Source organism: Cannabis sativa, chromosome X (genome assembly GCF_029168945.1).
Source record: "Cannabis sativa cultivar Pink pepper isolate KNU-18-1 chromosome X, ASM2916894v1, whole genome shotgun sequence".
Lineage (NCBI taxonomy): Eukaryota > Viridiplantae > Streptophyta > Magnoliopsida > Rosales > Cannabaceae > Cannabis > Cannabis sativa.
This window is the reverse complement of record NC_083610.1, coordinates 2,217,404-2,236,406: the sequence shown is the minus strand read 5'-3', so window position 1 is coordinate 2,236,406 and position 19,003 is coordinate 2,217,404. Positions and strand designations below refer to the sequence as shown.

The 19,003-nt window shown below is 32.6% G+C and overlaps 2 protein-coding genes across 2 annotated transcripts; one reads left to right on the top strand and one right to left on the bottom strand.

Annotated features, from left to right (window-relative positions):
* The first annotated feature begins 5,370 nt into the window (after nucleotides 1-5,370).
* On the top strand, nucleotides 5,371-8,180 carry LOC115707998 (replication factor C subunit 3). The gene is made up of 9 exons (XM_030636144.2): nucleotides 5,371-5,746; nucleotides 5,993-6,209; nucleotides 6,447-6,526; nucleotides 6,629-6,788; nucleotides 7,097-7,178; nucleotides 7,394-7,523; nucleotides 7,618-7,681; nucleotides 7,766-7,834; nucleotides 7,949-8,180. Exons 1-9 carry the CDS (start codon nucleotides 5,554-5,556, stop codon nucleotides 8,043-8,045), a joined length of 1,092 nt encoding a protein of 363 aa, XP_030492004.2. The 5' UTR covers nucleotides 5,371-5,553; the 3' UTR covers nucleotides 8,046-8,180.
* Nucleotides 8,181-8,386: 206 nt separating this feature from the next.
* On the bottom strand, nucleotides 8,387-18,031 carry LOC115707991 (protein CELLULOSE SYNTHASE INTERACTIVE 3). Its single transcript, XM_030636132.2, has 8 exons — nucleotides 17,876-18,031; nucleotides 17,321-17,488; nucleotides 17,012-17,111; nucleotides 13,653-16,722; nucleotides 9,928-12,472; nucleotides 9,250-9,704; nucleotides 9,051-9,167; nucleotides 8,387-8,971 (listed from the first exon to the last, which is right to left on the bottom strand). Exons 3-8 carry the CDS (start codon nucleotides 17,071-17,073, stop codon nucleotides 8,810-8,812), a joined length of 6,411 nt encoding a protein of 2,136 aa, XP_030491992.2. The 5' UTR covers nucleotides 17,074-17,111; nucleotides 17,321-17,488; nucleotides 17,876-18,031; the 3' UTR covers nucleotides 8,387-8,809.
* Between the last annotated feature and the right edge of the window lie 972 nt (nucleotides 18,032-19,003).

Genomic DNA, 19,003 nt, shown 5'->3' with positions numbered 1-19,003 from the left:
TAACCACTAATAATAAATATTTTTTATTTAATTTACATTTTTTTACATATTAATTTACATGTTTTATATGGAGTAATTGAAAATAATAGGTGTTGGAGATGATTATCTTATGTGATTCTTAGTTTTGTTCCTTCAAAAATAAAAAAAAATTAAAAAAAAAATATATATTTACAAGTATTAAATTAATTAACGAAGATAGTATCTTAAACAAGAGAGAGTACACCCCGCCAATTTTCTATTTGTTAAAATTATTTTCAAATATCTTTTGTTTGGGAGTAGGATTTTAAATATGTTTATACTATTATTGGACAAAAATGTGTTCATCATAGTTGATTTGGTGTGATTTTCTCACTACTTAAATGGCAAAATTGTCCTTGCTCAACTATTATTATTATTGTATAAAATTTCAAATTTTGGAATTATTTTCAAATATGTTCATCATTGTGATTCTCATTGTCTTTTAAATGTCCAAACTACCCTTTCTCAATTATTTTATTTTATTTTTATCAAAAACAAAATTATTCTATCATTTTAGGGTAAGTAGTAAAAGTAGTACCTACTACCTACTACCTTCTATCTTATAAAATGTCAAGCTTTGGAATTATTATGTTCATCATAATTCTTTTTTATTATAATTATTATTTTGTCAAATATATATTCATCATCTTTGATTCGGTTCAATTTTCTTATTCTTTTTTAAATGTCCAAATTGCCCTTGCTCAATTAATTTTTGTTTTTTATTATTTGGTAGTAATAGTAGTCACATTATATTCTCCAAGGTATTATATTGTATAATATTTCAATTTGTTGAAATTGCTTTCAAATATGTTCATCATATTTTTTTTTATAGTTAATGTTATTTTGAATTCTGTATTTTATAATTACTGATTAGAATGAATAAGACTTAAATTCAATTTTTGATAATTTTTTTTTAATAAAACTAATTTGAAGATAATTTTTAGCACATTTATATTAAGTTTTATTTAAAAAAAATAATAGTTTATTAATTTTTAGAATATTATAACTTGTCATTTTACAAAATAGATTATCAATAGTAATTTTTGTAAAACAAAAATCTATAATGGTATTTATTTTTTTATTTTTAATTATTATATTATATTTGGTTTGGTACGATTCTCACTATTATTATTATTATTATTATTATTATTATTATTATTATTATTATTATTATTATTATTATTATTATTATTATTATTATTTTGGGTAGTACCTTCTATTGTATAAAATGTCAATTTTTGGACTTATTTCCAAATATGTATCAGAATAAGATGCTGAAAAATACTTTTATAACATTTATATACATGTCAACTAGATCTATATGCATAATTTATTTTGTATTTATTTTTAATCCAACCAAACTCATATTTTTTACATATGACTCTCAAGATATTTTAGCAATCAAAATTTGTAGGTATTGAAGAATATTTGTTTTATCTCATTTAATATTTGTTATAGTATCAGACAAAAAAAATGTATTTTTTTTTATAGTAAATATTAAATAATACAAAATAAATGTATCACAACTCACAAGTTTCAGAGGTCCCAGAGAGAAAAAAAATAGTATTTTTAAACTTTTTGGTAAAGATTTATATGTGAAAATATGAATGTTACAAGAATATAATTGAATATATATTATGAATTTAATTCACCCTACAAAAATAGTTAGCTTATACAATTATTAATAAATAATATATTAGGATTTTTTTCATTTTACATTTTAAAATAATCTTTTTTATATTTTTATGAAAATTAAATACCGACGGAATAACTTAAAATTGTAATCAAAATTCACGTAGCAACTCACATAAAAATTATCGTAGCAACTCACATAAAAATTATCGTAGCAACTCACACCGTAATTTTTTTTTAAAAAATAATATATGAGATAATTCTCTTAATATATTTGAGTTTTAATATATAGTAATTTTTAATTTAATTATTTTTATTTGTTTATATTTTGAATTTTAAAATTAATATTTGAATTTTTTAAAAGGATATAATTGCCTTTTTAAAAAAGAAAGATATAGCATTTGAAAATTTAGAACTACAAATAAATTGAGAAATACATATTGTAATGTAGAGTTAATCATCAAAAAATAATAGTAGCTTTTCAAAAATGAAAGTGTAATTTGTGTGTGTAATGTTTTTATTTATTTATTTTTGAGGAAATTTGTGTAAGGTTTTGGTCATTATTATTATTTATCATAATTATATTAGAGTTACAATAATCAATGTACATATTAATAAGTGAATTGAATAGGAATAGTTAAAAAGGAGAGAGAGAAGTATTTGATTTCATGGAAGTTTGGGTAGTTGGTTTAATTGGTACTTTAAATTCAACTTTTTGATTTTTCAGAAAAATAAATTGTTAGTTTCAATAATGTGTGTCATGGCAACTTGTTTGTTTCATTATTATTATTAGTTTTCTTTTTGGATAATGAGTGTCACCTTTTAGGTATTTAGTACCATTAATTATTGACAAATAATTAAGGATATTATAACAAAAAAGAGCATGGCACACATTAGCTTTTTTTTTTTAAAAAAAAAAATGAAGTACAGGTATCCATTAAAAAAACAGAAAATAAAAAATATATAAATATTATTAAACTACTAATTTGAACGAGTGAATTATCACTTTTTTATATATTTAAGAAAAATTATTTTATATATTATTTTTTATTTTTACAGTTTGCATTATTTCAATATTTGTGAATTACTATGTGAATTTCCGTAAAAATATAAAAAAATTACTTTAAAATATTAAAATAAAAAAAATCATATGTTCAATTATACTGATAATAATATTTATTAAAAAACAAATTATATCAATAACAATATAATAACTATTTTTTATAGCAATTTTCTATGTAATATGTTGTTGTATATAAGTCTAAATTAAACATTTCATGGTTTTTCTTTCAAAACAAAAAATAACAAATAAAAATTTCATGGTTTTGAAAAAAATGTTACACATGATTTTATTTACATCGAGATGAATTATGATATTTAATTTGGAAGTTAGCAATTTTTATTTTTCTGTCAAAAAATTTGAGAAAATTGGTCATTTATTGTACCTGTTTTGTTTCATTTTGAAAGAAAAACAAATCATATGTTAAAGAAAAAACAATTAAGTACAACAAAACTACTATGTAATGATGCTTTATAAATGATTAACAATTTTTTATAATTTTTATTAAAGTAAAAAATAAATGAAATTCGATATTAAATTATACCAATAATAATATTACACCTCATAATGATACTCGGTAACATGTCTTTTAAGTGTGATTTTACGGCAATAGGGACTATTGTGGTTTTGCTATTGTAATGGAAGTCATTTTTAAGGCTATTTTGACTGCTTTCAATGAGCATTGGCTAATGGTTTATTCTCATAATTCTTTAAAGGCCAGCTTTGTTATGGAAAAATCAAGGTTTTTGTGGATAGTGCCTTTAAAGATGGGAATGATGAAATGTTATATGGTTTGTTATAGAGTTTTTCAATGATGGGAATGATGAAATGTTGGAATGAAGGAAGAAATCTCTAAATTCTAAATTGGTGGTTGTTGTTGTACCTTTTTCTAATGTGCATTCTAACTATTCTGTTTTCAACTGTATTGTCATATGGATTCTAGTTTTCAATGATGCTACCCACACTATTGGATGTCAAAAAGGGTGGCTGTAGAGATATTGATGGACTATTGCGAACTTATTGACCATTGCAGCACTACTATTGAGGTGGGGTTTTATACTTGGTTAGCCATTTTTTATAATTTTTATTAAAATAAAATATATGGAATCTGATATCGAATTGCACCAATAGTAATACAGTAGAATATCTATCTAAGAATACACTTGGACTAAGAAAATTATATTATAATTGAGAGGTTATAACTAAATAGAATTATACTACAAAAAAAAAATTAAATACTCAAAAATATCAATGTAATAATAATAATAATAAATAATCATTAGTACTATATCATAATAAAATTATTTTAGAGTAAATATAATGTTTATACATGTATTATAGTTTGGAATAAAATTATTAATTTTACGTAAATAAATTTATAAAATACATGTATATATTTTAGGGGCTTTTTCATTTATACACTTCAAAACAATTTTTTTTTTTTGTATTTTTACGAAATTCTACATAGAAACCCCTATTGCAATTAGCGTTGCAACCTAAATTGCAACAAAAAATCGTACAGAAACCCCTATTGCAACTAGCGCTGCAACCACTTTAGAAACCCAAACCGTAAATTTGAAAAAAAAAAAAGTTAAAAAATAAATATATGGGGTAATTCTTGTATATTTTATTAAAATGTAATTATTTTAATACTTTGTTAATACGACAATTTAGAGGTTATTCTTATTTATAATGGATATAAATTGGGACTTGATTTTTTTTTATATAACAAATTAAAGGTTATTCTTGAATAGAGTATTCTTAAATAAAAGTTCTACTGTATTCAGGGCCGACCCTGAAAATATATGGGACCAAGATGAATTAAATTTTGGAGTCCTAAAAAATATATAAAAAAAATATCAAAAGAAAAGTATTATGGGATTTGAACCATGACCTAGGACATTATGCCATCCACCTCAACCAACTAAACTATGAATATTTGTTGCTTATAATACACTTAAATTTTACTTAAATAATAGCCTAATAATATTTTTTTTTATTTTTTTATTTTGGGCCCCCGAAAAGTGCAGGCCTTAAGCACGGGCCTAGCCCGCCTATGACTAGGACCGACCCTGACTATATTATACCTTACAAGGGTGTTAGGTACTTTAAGTACATAATTTTTTTTAATCATAGGGAAACGTGCCTTATAGTTTAGCCAATGAAGTTTTATTTTTCAAAATTAGGGTTATGTGCATTTGTTTTTCTTTGTGCTTATTTAAGTTGAGACTGGCCATTTTCTTTGTAATTGCTTAAAAAGATAGTAAAAATATAAAAAAATTAATTAAGATTTTTGTTCTTCAAACTTTGACATGAATCGAATCGTGTTTCTTGAATTTTTCAAGTCGTTAAAAATTCCCTTAAATTATTAAAAATATTAGATTTAAGAACTCTCATCTAATTTTACTAACAAAAGTCTAACATTGATGAAAGTCCATGAGGTATAATTTAACACATGTGAAAATTCAAGGACACAGTTTAGTACACATTAAAGTTGAGGAGTACGATTCAATACACAAAGAATTGTCACATTAGTAAAATTGAACGAAACTGGACAAAAATCTTTGCATCTAACAATTTCATTTTCAATAGTTTGTTAGAAATTTTTAATAATTAGAAAAATACAAGGGCATAATTTAATACATTTGAAAATTTAGAGACAAAAATGCTAATTAGACACATTTGGGGGTCAAAAATCCTAAAAAATAAAAGAAAGAAAAAGCTCCTCAAGTGGGAGTTTGGTTTTGGCGCCATAACTCACTCTCTCACTCTCACTCCTAACGACGCTTCCGTAGAAAAAGCTCAGACCTTTGGACTCACCACCGGCCACCACCACCGCCACCATGACCGAATTCATTTCTCTGATGGACATCGACGATGAAAGCACCGGAGGCGGAGACACCTCTAAACCCGTTTCCACACCCATCATCAATAACCCCAAAAACGTCGCCACCGCCAAAGCAGCGCCTTGGGTCGAGAAGTACCGACCTCAGTCCCTCGCCGACGTCGCCGCTCACCGCGACATTGTTGACACCAGTCAGTTCTTTCTCCCCCTTTCCCCCTCATCATTTTTCTTTTTCTCCACTTAGGGTTTTGTTTTGTTTTAATTTTTCTTTTCTTTTCAATTTTCTGTTTGGTTCTCGGGAATTTGTTTACATTTCTCATATGGGTATTTACTTAATTTGTTTTGCATCATGTTCATGCGCAAACCCATTTGTGAATTTAATCAATTCTTCTTCTTATTTTTGAAGTTTTAATTTTTATTTTGGTGTGTTTGAATAGTTGATAGATTGACCAATGAGAATAGATTGCCGCATCTTCTACTGTACGGACCTCCGGGCACAGGAAAAACTTCTACCATTCTTGCTGTGGCTCGCAAGCTTTACGGGGCTCAGTTTCATAACATGATTTTGGAGCTGAATGCATCTGATGATAGGGGAATTGATGTTGTGAGGCAACAGATCCAAGATTTTGCTAGCACTCAAAGCTTCTCCTTTGGGTATTTTTCTGTATTTTGATACTATTATTCTCTTTTCCAGCTATGTTGAAAATGGTAACATTTAATTGCAATGGTAGCTTAAATGGTTAGTATATGGTTTGCTCCCACAAGTCCGAGGAGTGTTTTGCGAAACAAAACCTATTGGATAGGCAGGGAGCTTAGTTTGAAAAAAATTGTAAAACATTTACAATTTTTTAAATGATTCATAACTGATGTTGTAATGGTTTTGGTTGACAGTGCAAAGGCATCGGTAAAATTGGTATTGCTGGATGAGGCAGATGCAATGACAAAGGACGCTCAATTCGCTTTGCGAAGAGGTATTGTATTGTTCTCTGTATGATATCAAGTTCTTGTCATTTCTGGAAAGAAATACACCTAAAGTTGCTTTGTTTGTCTGTCAATTATTGTTTGTGGTGCAGTGATTGAGAAATACACAAAGAACACAAGGTTTGCTCTTATCGGTAATAATGTCAACAAAATTATTCCTGCACTACAGTCACGATGTACTCGTTTTAGATTTGCTCCTCTTGATTCTGTTCATGTCACTGAACGACTCAAACATGTAATAAAGGCTGAAGGGTAAGTTTTATATCCCTTCAATTATGTATTTTCTTTATCTTGTGATTTTTCTGATAACTCAGAGTGGGGTTTAGTTTGTGTGACATTATTTTGGACTGTTGTTTGCAATTCTATTACCAATATAAATACTTTGTCTGTGAAGTGTGGCATAGCTTTATTTTGAGAAAACTACCTTTGTTGTTCCTGTAAATTCTTTTGGGAGCTCCCACATTCTCCCACCCATTGTTCATTTTCTTCTTTGGTTTTTTGTTATTGAGATGATAACTGAAAACTGAAAAGCTTCTTTGACAACTTTTTCACTGAACTAGGCTTGATGTATCGGAGAATGGCTTGGCAGCACTTGTACGGCTTAGCAATGGTGACATGAGAAAGGCTTTGAACATCTTGCAGGTTATTTAGATCTCTGCTCTAGTTTGTTCACGTGTTTCTACTTGTTATCGAAGGAAGTTTGTTAATCTGCAAATATTAATGCATTTAAATTTCCAAACAAAAGTCTCTAATTTAAAAGACTAAAATGCTTGAAACTTTGAATTATGTTTTCTTTTTGTTGTTGAATTGATATTGAATGACAAGTTCCTTTTCTTTTTCTTACTGAATGTGCACAGTCAACACATATGGCTTCACAGAAGATAACAGAAGAAGAAGTATACCTTTGCACTGGAAACCCATTGCCCAAAGACATTGAGAAAATATCTCATGCTCTTCTAAATGAATCCTTTTCAAAGAGTTTCAAAGGTACATATAACCTTTTCTTGTTACTTTGAATACCTAATCCGTTACAACTAACTTTTCTGAGCTGTTTTTCACATTGCATCCTTTTTTTTTTCAGAAATATCTGATATGAAAGGAAGGAAAGGATTGGCCTTAATAGATATCGTACGAGAAGTAACTATGTAAGTTCTATTGCATGGATACTAAATGCCCTATTCTGATAATTTAACTACCCCATTTATTTAATCAAGGTGTTGTTTGAACAGGTTTGTCTTCAAGATAAAGATGCCTGCTAAAGTTCGCGTTCAGTTGATTAACGATTTAGCAGATATAGAGTATGTTAACACTTACCTTCCTTTCTCTATGCATTATTTTTTCAGTTCGTGATTGCAATAGTTGATGATCCAAACCGGTTTTTAATCACTAGAGCCGATTATCTGTGTGCGCAGATACAGATTGACTTTTGGGTGCAACGACAAGTTGCAACTTGGATCGCTTATTGCTTCATTCACGAAAGCTCGGTCTTCTCTAGTGGCGGCTGCATAGTAATATTTCTGTGTCTAATTTTGTCAACTTAATTTCTAGGCACTGATTCAAAATGTGGTTATTGTGTAAACAGATGTTTTATTTGGGATACCCCACTTTGTCAATTAAAGTTTTGGGTGATGTGCTTTTGGAATAGGGAAATGGCTTCAAGAAAGAGTGAACCTTTTTTTGTTGATGTTTTCAATTAGAGTGAATTTTAGTATGTAAAGCTCAATTTGGCAAACCTCATATAAATTATCAAATTTTAAGAGTAAATTAAGGTAAAGAAGAGAGGTTGTTGAATTTTGGGACCTCTGTATTTTAAAATTTGGAGGAATTATAAAAATAAATATTGGGTAAAATGACAAAACAATGCTCATGAGTAAGCTACTTGAAAAAAGTGCCAAGAACAAAATACATATACAAACCTATTTAAAAAGGGCATAACTTTATGCCAAAAAAGAAAGCTTGATTATGGGATTTTGAAATGTCTATTCTTCCTAGCAATTTAAAAAACTTACACCTAGAACAAAGACTGAACTGTACAAACTCCTAATCAGCTTTTCTTTTTTAAGTTCACTATATTTTGGGAATGCCTTTTTCCACTCTTTATACCTCTGCAACTTGAAAAATATAATTTACACTTACAACTCAAGCAGCTTTTCTTCATCTTCCAGACTACAAAAATGGATATCTAGAAGACATCAATAACTATAAGCATACCAAGTTTGTCCTTCCTATTTGGACACTCAACCTTAGTCTACATTCGATAACGACCTTAATCTTTACGTTCCTTCGTCTGCGTTTCTGTTGGACCATTCAATCTCGATTTCTAGTGTTCTAGAAGATCCATCTTTGTTTCCATCATGATTAAGGCTGAATAATCCGCTGTATACTCCTTCAGTAACAACTTTGTCTATTTGGATGGTCACTTTCCCTAGAGTACTCTGAAAAATAGCCACAATTGTCGAGATTAGGATGACAAGAACATTAAAGTAACAATCCTAAACACAGAATACTAATTACCTTTCCGAAAGTGTTTTTGCTTTTGCAAACAATGTGAAGCTTTTGTCCTTTCGGAGGTACATCGAATCCCCACGTAAACCCTTCTTCCCACTCGGGACAACTACTATGGTTCACAACCTGATTAAATTATCGACATGTTAGCATGAAATACAATCACCGATATATAATGAGGGCCTCTTCCAGTTTATTAAATATTTACCTTAGTTTGTCGAGCAGGACCGTTGCCTATTGTCAATCGACAAAAAGCATTTGTACTTCCCATAGCCTGCTTCAAGTTGTTACCCCGTCGAATTGTAACTGTCAAGCAACCGGGTAAGCAATGCAATAAACTGTCTGCTCTGTCATGGAAACTTGGTGGGCAAGTCTTCATGAGCATTTGCAGGATGGGAATGGCTTCGGCGGCAACCATGGCTTGAGACTTTGCTATATCTATTGGCATGGTTGACCAAGAATGCTTTAGCAAGCACAGGGTGTCCAGTACAGACTCCTGAGCTGCATCGCTACCTGATTTTAAAACCCCAATCAGATGAGGAATGCAAAGGGTAGCTGCTTCGGAGATATGGAGCTTCGGAAAGTTGGCAAATATGACATTCAAGGTTCTCAAGACCTCTTCATTGATGGTTGCTGAGGACCACAATTCCCTTTCAAGTGCAGCTGTAAAATAAAGACATAATGGGATATCAAAATTAAGATAAAACGAGAAGATGAAGATCCTGCTTTTATTGTAAACTTCCAATCAAGATGAAAAATTTGTTTGCCTATAGGGCTTCCAACAAGATCCTTATTTGATAAACAATTTATTGTGTGACATTTCAAGATGCAAATGAAAGAAGAGGATCTTTAAAAGAAAGGAAATAAGGAGTGCCATTATAGCTACCTGTCAAAGATCTGATGAGCTCGTTTGAAACATACTCTTGGAGTGTGTGATTAGAAAATAAAAACTTGATTAGCAAGGCTGCCTGAGCAGAAACTTCTGGATTCGGTGACAGCAGGAATTCCTGAATGACCAAAATGCCACCTGCTTCTGCAACAGCTCGCCTATTGGTTCTACTATGCATGACGAAGTTTTGCAACGCACAAATTGCAACCATTTTCATATCCTCTGTTGGTTGGTCTTCAAGCAAACTTATTAATGCACGACAAGCAGAAACAGAATCACTAGCTCTTGCAAGCACCTCATGCTGTGAAAGGTCTCCAAGAGCTAGAGCAACAAGAAGTTTACCAGGTTGCGATCTGGTCTGTGGGTCTAATAAATATTGTGATAAAGGTGCTATAGCATACTTGGAAACCTTCATCTGTCGTATCTTCACATTATTAAATAAACCTTCTAGTAATCTCCCACATTCTTCTTCGAACTGATGAGATCTTAACAGGTCCAGTAGAGCATCTATAGCACCAGCTTCAGTCATTTGTATGGCACTTAAGGCATCACTCCTTTCATGAACAGTTAATGCATCAAGTGACACTGTAATAGTGCTCTCAACTGTTGAGAGCAACATTTTCACAAGAACTACCACAGGAACCTTATAATAGTACTCGGCGTTGGATCGTAAGACATTAGAAAGAACCAAAGCAGCTGATTCCCACAATGCATGAGGTGGCTGAGGATCATCCTGAATGAGTAATTTAGCAAGCTCGAAAATTCCTCCAGCATCAGCAACTGCCTTTGGCCAAGTCATAGAGATTTTTTCCAATGCCTTGATTGCAGTCTGCTGTAAGTTCAAAATACCAATTCCCGCTAGCTGCACAAGAGGCACAACTGCATTCTTTGTGGTAATATCTTGCTGAAAATGTTCCTGTGCAAGAAGATGAGATAATAATTCTGTTCCAAGCTGCTGGATGGCTTGGGAAGGTGATTCGAGAAAGGAAAGAAGAGGTTCGATGACTTCGCTAGGTGTGAGATTTAAAGTTGCAAGGCTTTGTGGCTTCTCTAAAATATTTACAAGTGCCTGCAAGGCACTGTGCTGTCCCCACAAACTGAATTCTGAACGAAGTAAAACCAGAAACAAAGGTTCTACTATTTTTGCGGCTGCTGAACTTCTGGCGATCGCATTACTATTTGTCAGAATGCGGAAAAGTTCTGCAATAGAAGAACATAATGAATTGGGTGCAACAGGTAACAACTCAAGACAACTATCGATGATACCAGCATCAACCATTTCCAATTTGCGTGGGGTCCGGTCTTTCCCCAGCTTAATGAGAGAACAGATGCTAGCCTCAATTAGCTGATAGCTCTTATCAGAAACCAAGCCAACAAGAAGATCCACAATATCATAAGCTGATGCAAGCTCCACCATTTGTTCATCATCCAACAGTTTCTCAAAAGCACAAACTCCAGCTTCGACAGCTGAACTAGAATCAGATTGCATCAGTGAAATAAAGGGTTCGATGAATTCAGAAACAATGAGATTAGCTCTTATTTTGCTATTGCTAAACAGAACAAAGCAGAACTGTGCAGCATTTCTTTTCAACTCTAACGATGAAGCAGAGGACAAAATTTTGTATAGACTCTCAAGTGAGTTTGCTTCCACATCAGTTAAAAAAAGAGCTTTCGAAGAATTTCCTGACGTCAAAGAAATCAAGGCAACGAGAGCAGCCTCCTGCTCACTCTCAGACGCAGCATTAAGCATCTCAATTAATGGTTGAACAGCCTGTCTTGCAAGCTCAGACTCTCTGATGCTCTCAGCATCAAAAAGTTCGTGGAGTGCTCTTGCAGCACTGAATCTGGCATTTCTTGACCCAAGACGCAGAACAGCTATAAGTTGATTTAAGGAGCTGGCTGATGCTTCGTAGCGAATTAGATCAGGGTTGCTAAACAATATTCTGAATAATTCAGTTATAATGGTTTCTGTTGAGTCTTGAGGGCTCAGAGACAAGTACTTTGTCAGAGCATCCAAAGCTCCAGCTTCAGCCATAATTAATTTGTTTGTATCACTTCCATCTGCAATGCAAGTCAAAAGTTGGACAGCAATTGGAGGAGCAGCAGGCCGATCTGGCATTGGTGTCAAGAGATCCACTAAAAGAGGTATAGCTTTACGTGCAGTGGACCCAAACTTGACATCTTCAATAACAAAAAGTTGCTCCAAAACAACTTGTTCAGGATTTCTTACTAGAGAAAACTCATCTGATAAAGCAACAAGATTTGGCATATCTGACTCTATGAAACCAATTAGGGATATCAACCCGGAAACAGCACCTGAATTTGCAATCGCAAGATTAATTCCCTTGATACCATTACAAACAAGACTGGCCATTGAATGGGCAGCAAAGAATTTGTCGATAACCTCATCAGATCTAAGCAGTAGAGCAAGTGACGGTATTATGCGCATTGTTGTGGAAGATAAAGCAACATTTTCATCTTGGAACAAAATAGCAAGAAGTAGGACACTAATCCATATGCCTTCTGTGTCCTCGTATTCAGCCTGTATGTAAATAGTTATCAATTTTAGATGATAAAATAACCCAAACATGCCAATATAGCTAGACAGAAGATGAATGTTCATTCAGCATCAGATACTATTTTCTAATATGAAACAAAGAAAACACTAAAATTTTGACTTTAAAGTGATAAGATACTGTACTGGATGCCGAGTATACTTTGGACTAAAAACATTGCTAATTGCTTATAGTTGCTGGAAACTGATTACTACTAAACTTTAATAGCGACTGGTTGTACATGACTAAAAGAAAAGGGAGTCAAAAGACCTTTTCACAGTAAATAGTAAGCTATCCAGTACAATTAAGTCTAGTTTATCCATTGTCCAGAATCGCAAGCAGAGAAGTCGGTAGCTTTGTTGATGAAATTAGTAAAGTGTGCATTTTTTTTTTCTTCTATTTATTGGATATGCTTGATTTGTACATGACTACATTGCATGGTAGCATATACACATGAAAGTTCAAAGGGAATTTTGATTATCTTCTTCATGTTCATAAACAGCAAAACATAGTTTTTCATATTAGCAGATCATACAAAAATTTCACCGAGTTTGTTACAATTGGATGACAAAAAGAAAAAATAACCATACTATAAAACTATAACCAAATAAATACAATAGAGAAAGAGAGTAAGAAATAACAATAAGAAAGAAGAAAAAAAGAATAGTATGAGTTTCCTTCGCAACTTTTTTCACTAAAAAGAAAAAAAATCTTACTTAATCAAGCAAACGAAAAAGGGGGTTGAATTCTTTGTTTTTTTCTTTTGAAAAATGGACAAAGAGACCACTCGTTTGGCCTCCCCTCGATATATATTGCAAGCCTCACTTAAGGCGGAGGAAAACCATAGTAAACAAAACAGGAAGTAAAAATAAAAAATGAAAAAAACTGTAGAAAAAACTGTGACAGCAGTCACAAAATCCCAGGTTGATATTAATTTGTATCAATTTGATATTAAAAAATAAAAAACAAATATACATAAATTGACGATTTCACCAAAAGTCAACAATAATTTTTGTAATTCTCCTTCATGAAAAAAACAGCCCATTTATAATAAGTTTTCTTTCTTTTTGTCACTTTGCTTTATCTTTAATTACATCACTTTTAAAGGGTCTGTCCTCCAGCATACTAATAGAAACAAAATATGAAAAAAAAAATTCAGTGTCATACCTGAGGATTGGAAGAGTAACTCACAAGCTTGTCAGCAAGAGCTTCAAGTCCACCAGCTTCCATAATAAGCACTCTGTTATTTGTATGAAAAGAGCCTATTAGAGATAGCAGCCACAAGGCAGCAGTAGCCCCCAATACAGTGGCTGCATCAGGAACATCAAAGGCATACCCTTCCTGGTCTGCCATTTTTTCCATGAATGCTTTAGGAGTTCTGACTTCAATTTCTAAAGAGGAGCAGCTATTACTTTTCTTCATCATTTCAACTAAAGAGAATACAAGGGATTTAACATATCCCAACTCATCAAGTTCTTCCATGCATTGTTGTTTATGCTCTTTTACAGCACAAATAAGCAATGCAGCTCCTCCAACACTAACTTCTAAACTTGATGAGTTTATTATCCTATCAGCCAGTGAACTCATAGATCCAGATCTAGCAACTAGTAAATCAGCAAGCACAACTGGATGATCACTGCAGAGCCTTGAAAGAATTTCTATGGCCTTATCCTGCAGAGTAGGAGGCCCCTCAACTAGGCAGCGAACTATAGATTCTAGGCTTGAGGGAACTTCTGCAAGGGAAGACCAAGGGGGGTATGTAAAGTTAACACCTTGTTTTGACCTAGCCAAAAGTGCCATGACTTCTAAAGCATCGGCAGCATCATTCCCATTCATATCCATTGAATTTAAGGAGTCAACAAGTCCAATAACAACAAGACGACATTGGCTGTATCCTGGCAGCACATCTCCTATTGCAAAATGCATTAGTAGTTGATGAAGAGCACGTGATGCATTTTTCTTACCTTCTGAAGTTCCATCTCTTAATACTCTTGTCAATGCGGACACAACATCTTCTGTCAAGGCTTCTGCACCGATTTGTGGGTCACACAGAAAGTTGGCCAGAGCAGCAACTGCAGTTTCAGCAGTGTCAATGGAAGACGTTTTAGCAAGCTTGATTAAAGGCTTGACATCCCCTTTTGTGATATAAGACACTTTGTTTGTTGAGCTTCCCTTTGTTGGACGGGACAGAGCACTTAATGCTCGAGCAGACTGTGTAGCAACAACTTGAGTATTGCTGGTCAAAAGCTTCATGCAAGGATTCACAATATCATCTGTTGCGAGACTATCACAGATATCTTGTCTTGTGCTAAATAGATCAGCAAGAACAGAAGCTGCACACTCTTGTGTCTCTTCATTAGATGAATTGAGAACTTGGACAAGAGATCTCAACCCTTTATTGGGTGCAGAACCCACTTGCACAAGGTCCTTATGTGATGCCATTATGAGAACGTGACCCAAAACTCTAATAATGTTAGCTTTTGAGCTTGGAGTGTCGCCGAGGAGCAGTGCTAGTAGTTGATTGATGGTGGCAGAATCTGCTGTTCGAACAAGCTTAGTAAGTGCAAGTGTTGAGGCCTCTCGCCCTCTTGATCCACCACTTCTCAAGAGCCATAAAAATGCTTGGATTGCACCAGCACTTTCAACACAAGCACGTATATCTTCACTGTGACAACACAAGTTCCACAAAACATGTGCAGCATCCTCCTTTGCCTTCTGAGAACCTGTCTCTAGTAGCTGCACCAATGGAGGAATCCCACCCGCAGCAGTGATAGCCCATTTGCTGTCATCAACCTGATCAGTTATGATTGCCAGCAATTCAACAGCATACTCTCGATGTTGCTCGCTTGACAGGCCTAACAGTGACATAAGCAATTGAATTCCTTCCCTCTTTCCTATGGCTTCCCAGATGCCAACAGCATCACCGCACAAGCTTGTCAAAAAGAGTATCAAATGTTCTTGCACATCAGTAGCAGCCATTGTTATAAGTCCAATAAGAACCTTCTTGGCTTCTGCATGGCTAATCCATTTTGAAAGATAATTGTTTCCATATAAACTAGCTAAGGCCTCAAGAACACGGTCTTGAACCAGCTTATTATCACGAGGCTTGAGTAGCATCACTAGAATATCTTCTAATTGTCTTGTATTAAATGGCTCCTGATCCAAACCGGATTTCATTTCAAACACCATTAGAGTGTATGCTAGAGCTCCAATAATATCAGAAACTGGAGCTGTTAGAAGAGGGGATTGAGAAAGCTCTCCAAGATATAAAACCAGAGAAGACATCCCACCACAAATATTTGCTAAAGCTCGTGTAGCATGCTCCTGTAGGGCATGACCATACTCCCCTTGTATACACTCTTTGGACGGAGCAACTATAGCTTCAATGAGAATCGGAATACCATTTGCATCAACAACAACTTTCTTGGCTCTGGCTGATTTGGACAAAAGGGCTTCCAACGCATCTGCAGCACTTGCACGTACAGAAATATCATTTTCCCGACAAACAAGCTGAAGCAAAACTTTTACTGCTCCAGAGTCTATTACTTTTGTGATGCTATCACTGAAAGCCAACATAAGACGGGCCAACAGAGAAGCTGCATTAGACTGAGCAGCAGCATTATCAGAAGACAGAAGACTCACAATTATATCCACTCGTCCAGCCTCAAATGTTTCTCTCCAATTACCATCCTTGTCACCGCAAAGATTTCTCAAAGCCCCAGTTACAAATCCTTCTACAACTTTGTCCTGGTTTTTCTTCGGATTGAGTTGATCCCATAACGTTGGTACAACTCCTTCAGTAACAAATATTTTCATACCAACATGATCATCGGAAAGCCCGCCAGAGGAAACTTCATAAATAGCCTCTGCCGCAGCTTTTCTGGCTTCAGTAGATTCAGACTTCAATAGCGATAGTAAAGGTGGAATGCACCCTCCTAGAAGTACCTTAAGACGTAAATCTTCATCTTTGCACAAAACACTTAGGGTTGCAGCAACGTTAACTTTAGCCACATGGGTCCCTCTCCTGAGAATGCTAACAAACAATGGCATTGCCTGGGCATGAGAACCAATAATTACCCTAGCATCCTTTCTAGTTCTAGCAATCTCTAATAATTTTGCTGTGATAAGTTCTTTCTCATGAGGTGAAGACATGCTGGCATGTAGTTGCTCAACAAACTGAGCAACTGTTGCCATGGTAGATTCTGCATCATCCATTTCTGCTATTTCATCTAAATCCCTGTATATAATATATAAGTCTAAATCAGGATTCCAATCTTAGTGCATCAAAAGATTATATATACAAATTATACCAGATTTGACTTCTAAACTAAGAAACCCATAAAAAAGATATTGAATTCTAAAAAATTAAAAATAATTTATGAAAAACAGTGCTAATCAGTTCTCTTTTCCAGTTAATTAGTATTTCTCATTTTACACGAAAAAAAATTGCAAATTTATCACTGACCAGTCCAGTAATACCAGAAAAAGACACCAAATTTAGAAGCTACAGACTGAAAATTACTGACCTAAACCGAGAAGTAGATGAGGGTACTGCCTCTTGGCGTTTTGGAGTGGGAGACTTTGACATTTGCAATATAAGCCCACCTTGAATTTCACCTTGGCTTCCTGAATCAAAATTACCCATAAATCTTCACTAAATTAGCCAAAGAAAAAAGAAGATGATTACATTCATACATTGCCCTCAACCAAAAAAAACCCCAATTCATAATTCACTCCAGAGATTCCACACCCAAATATCCAAAACTCTTCACATTGCCATTGCAACCCCCAACCTTCATTTCTTTAATAAATTAAAAAAAGAAGAAGAGAAGTACCTCGCCTGGCAATGCAAATGCCGAAGAACTCCCTTAAATTTGAGTTCCAACTAACTTAAAGCACAGAACTTTAGCCAGAAAACCATCATTACCAGAATTCCTCAACCCAATTATCCACCATAGCTGCTTTAAGTGTCACTTACTGATAATACAAAGCTCCAAAAAGCTCTAAACAAAAAACAAATAATAACCAAAGATCAAACTACAATCACTACCAGATCTTTCAACAAATATAACAAAACACTATAATATAATCAAATTCACTAATAAATATGATTAATTTCTTTTTAAACATCCAAATGTGATTAATTAAAAACTAATAAACTACTAATTATAGAGATTTAAAAAAAGGAAAAAGAAAAAAAAAAGTACAGAGATCAGATCAGAGCAGAGGATCATCATCATATTTCACAAAAATCTAGGGCAACAGAAAACGTCCTTTTCTTAAAATGTCAAATGAAATTAACAATTGAAAAATCGAACACACACAAAATTGCTCTGAATCACCATGATTTAAATTTAAATCAGAATAAGAAAAAAGGTTGGAAAATTCACCAAGTGAGAATGTAGCTTAGGAAGAAATGGGAGCTACGTCAATGGTGGCTGAACCAGAGAGAGTGAAGCGGAGGAGAGAGAGAGAGAGAGAGAGAGAGAGAGAGAGAGAGAGAGAGAAAGTGAGTCTGAGTCTTTTCATTTCCTTTTCCATCTCTCTATTCACAATTTGGTTTTTTTTTTCTCTTTCAATTTTTTTTTACTATTTTTTTTTTTTTTGAATAATTTTTTACTTTTTTTAGTTAGTAAAAAATAATGGGTAACTCAATAATAGAGAGGGAGAGTTTGGAAACACTCCTATAATGGGTAAAACTCAATAAAAAAGTTTTTTTTTAAATGGTTGGATTATGTTTGAAAATTTAATTTTGATTATAAGAGAAAGATATAAGAAAAAAATATATTGATGATTAAAAAAAAAATCAACTTGAATCAATTTTTTTTCATCGTTAATTTTTTATTACAATTATTTAGTTAATTTTTATATCTTAAAGCACATATCATAATAGTTTATAATGTCGAAAATAGGTTTAAATTTTTTTAAACATGTATGATAAACTGGAAATAAGAAATTTTATTTTCGGTACTATGAACTATTCGAAATTTTTAAAATATATCTACGGGAATAATATTATAATTATAATAAATATAACTATTAAAAAAAATTAGAAAACTAATATTGATACATGTGATTTAGAGTGTAAAAATTGACTAAGAATATTGTTATAAAATGTTATAATTAACAGTCTTTTCTTCTCTATTCAATTCTTTCTATATCAAACATAAAAAAAATACTTTTTTTTTATCTTTTAGATACTTTTTTTATATATTTTCCCTCTTTTCTTTACACCAAAATTTAAGCTAACATAGCCTAAATTTTTCTATTTTTTTTTTTATAATTTATACTGTTAAAAATAATATTTAAACACTTAATTATAATAATTCATATTAAAATCGTCACAAATGTAATAAAAAAAGTTATGAGTGTCCTAACTAACTAGAACTGTAAAAAGAAAATAGAGTAAAAAAGTAATTTTTTAGGGGTGTACACTATACTATATATATTTATATATACTTCAATTTTTTTTTTTATATATATTTTTACGGAATTCTACATTGAAATTTTTATTGTAC

Bases quoted from the DNA above. Each gene is read 5' to 3' on its own strand.
- LOC115707998 (XM_030636144.2), top strand. From the start codon at position 5,554: ATGACCGAATTCATTTCTCTGATGGACATCGACGATGAAAGCACCGGA. The intron at 7,179-7,393 runs GTTATTTAGATC...GAATGTGCACAG, and splicing joins AGGCTTTGAACATCTTGCAG to TCAACACATATGGCTTCACA. The intron at 7,524-7,617 runs GTACATATAACC...TTTTTTTTTCAG, and splicing joins CTTTTCAAAGAGTTTCAAAG to AAATATCTGATATGAAAGGA.
- LOC115707991 (XM_030636132.2), bottom strand. From the start codon at position 17,073: ATGTCAAAGTCTCCCACTCCAAAACGCCAAGAGGCAGTACCCTCATCT. The intron at 12,473-13,652 runs GTATGACACTGA...ATTTACATACAG, and splicing joins GTTACTCTTCCAATCCTCAG to GCTGAATACGAGGACACAGA. The intron at 9,705-9,927 runs GTAGCTATAATG...TTTATTTTACAG, and splicing joins GCTCATCAGATCTTTGACAG to CTGCACTTGAAAGGGAATTG.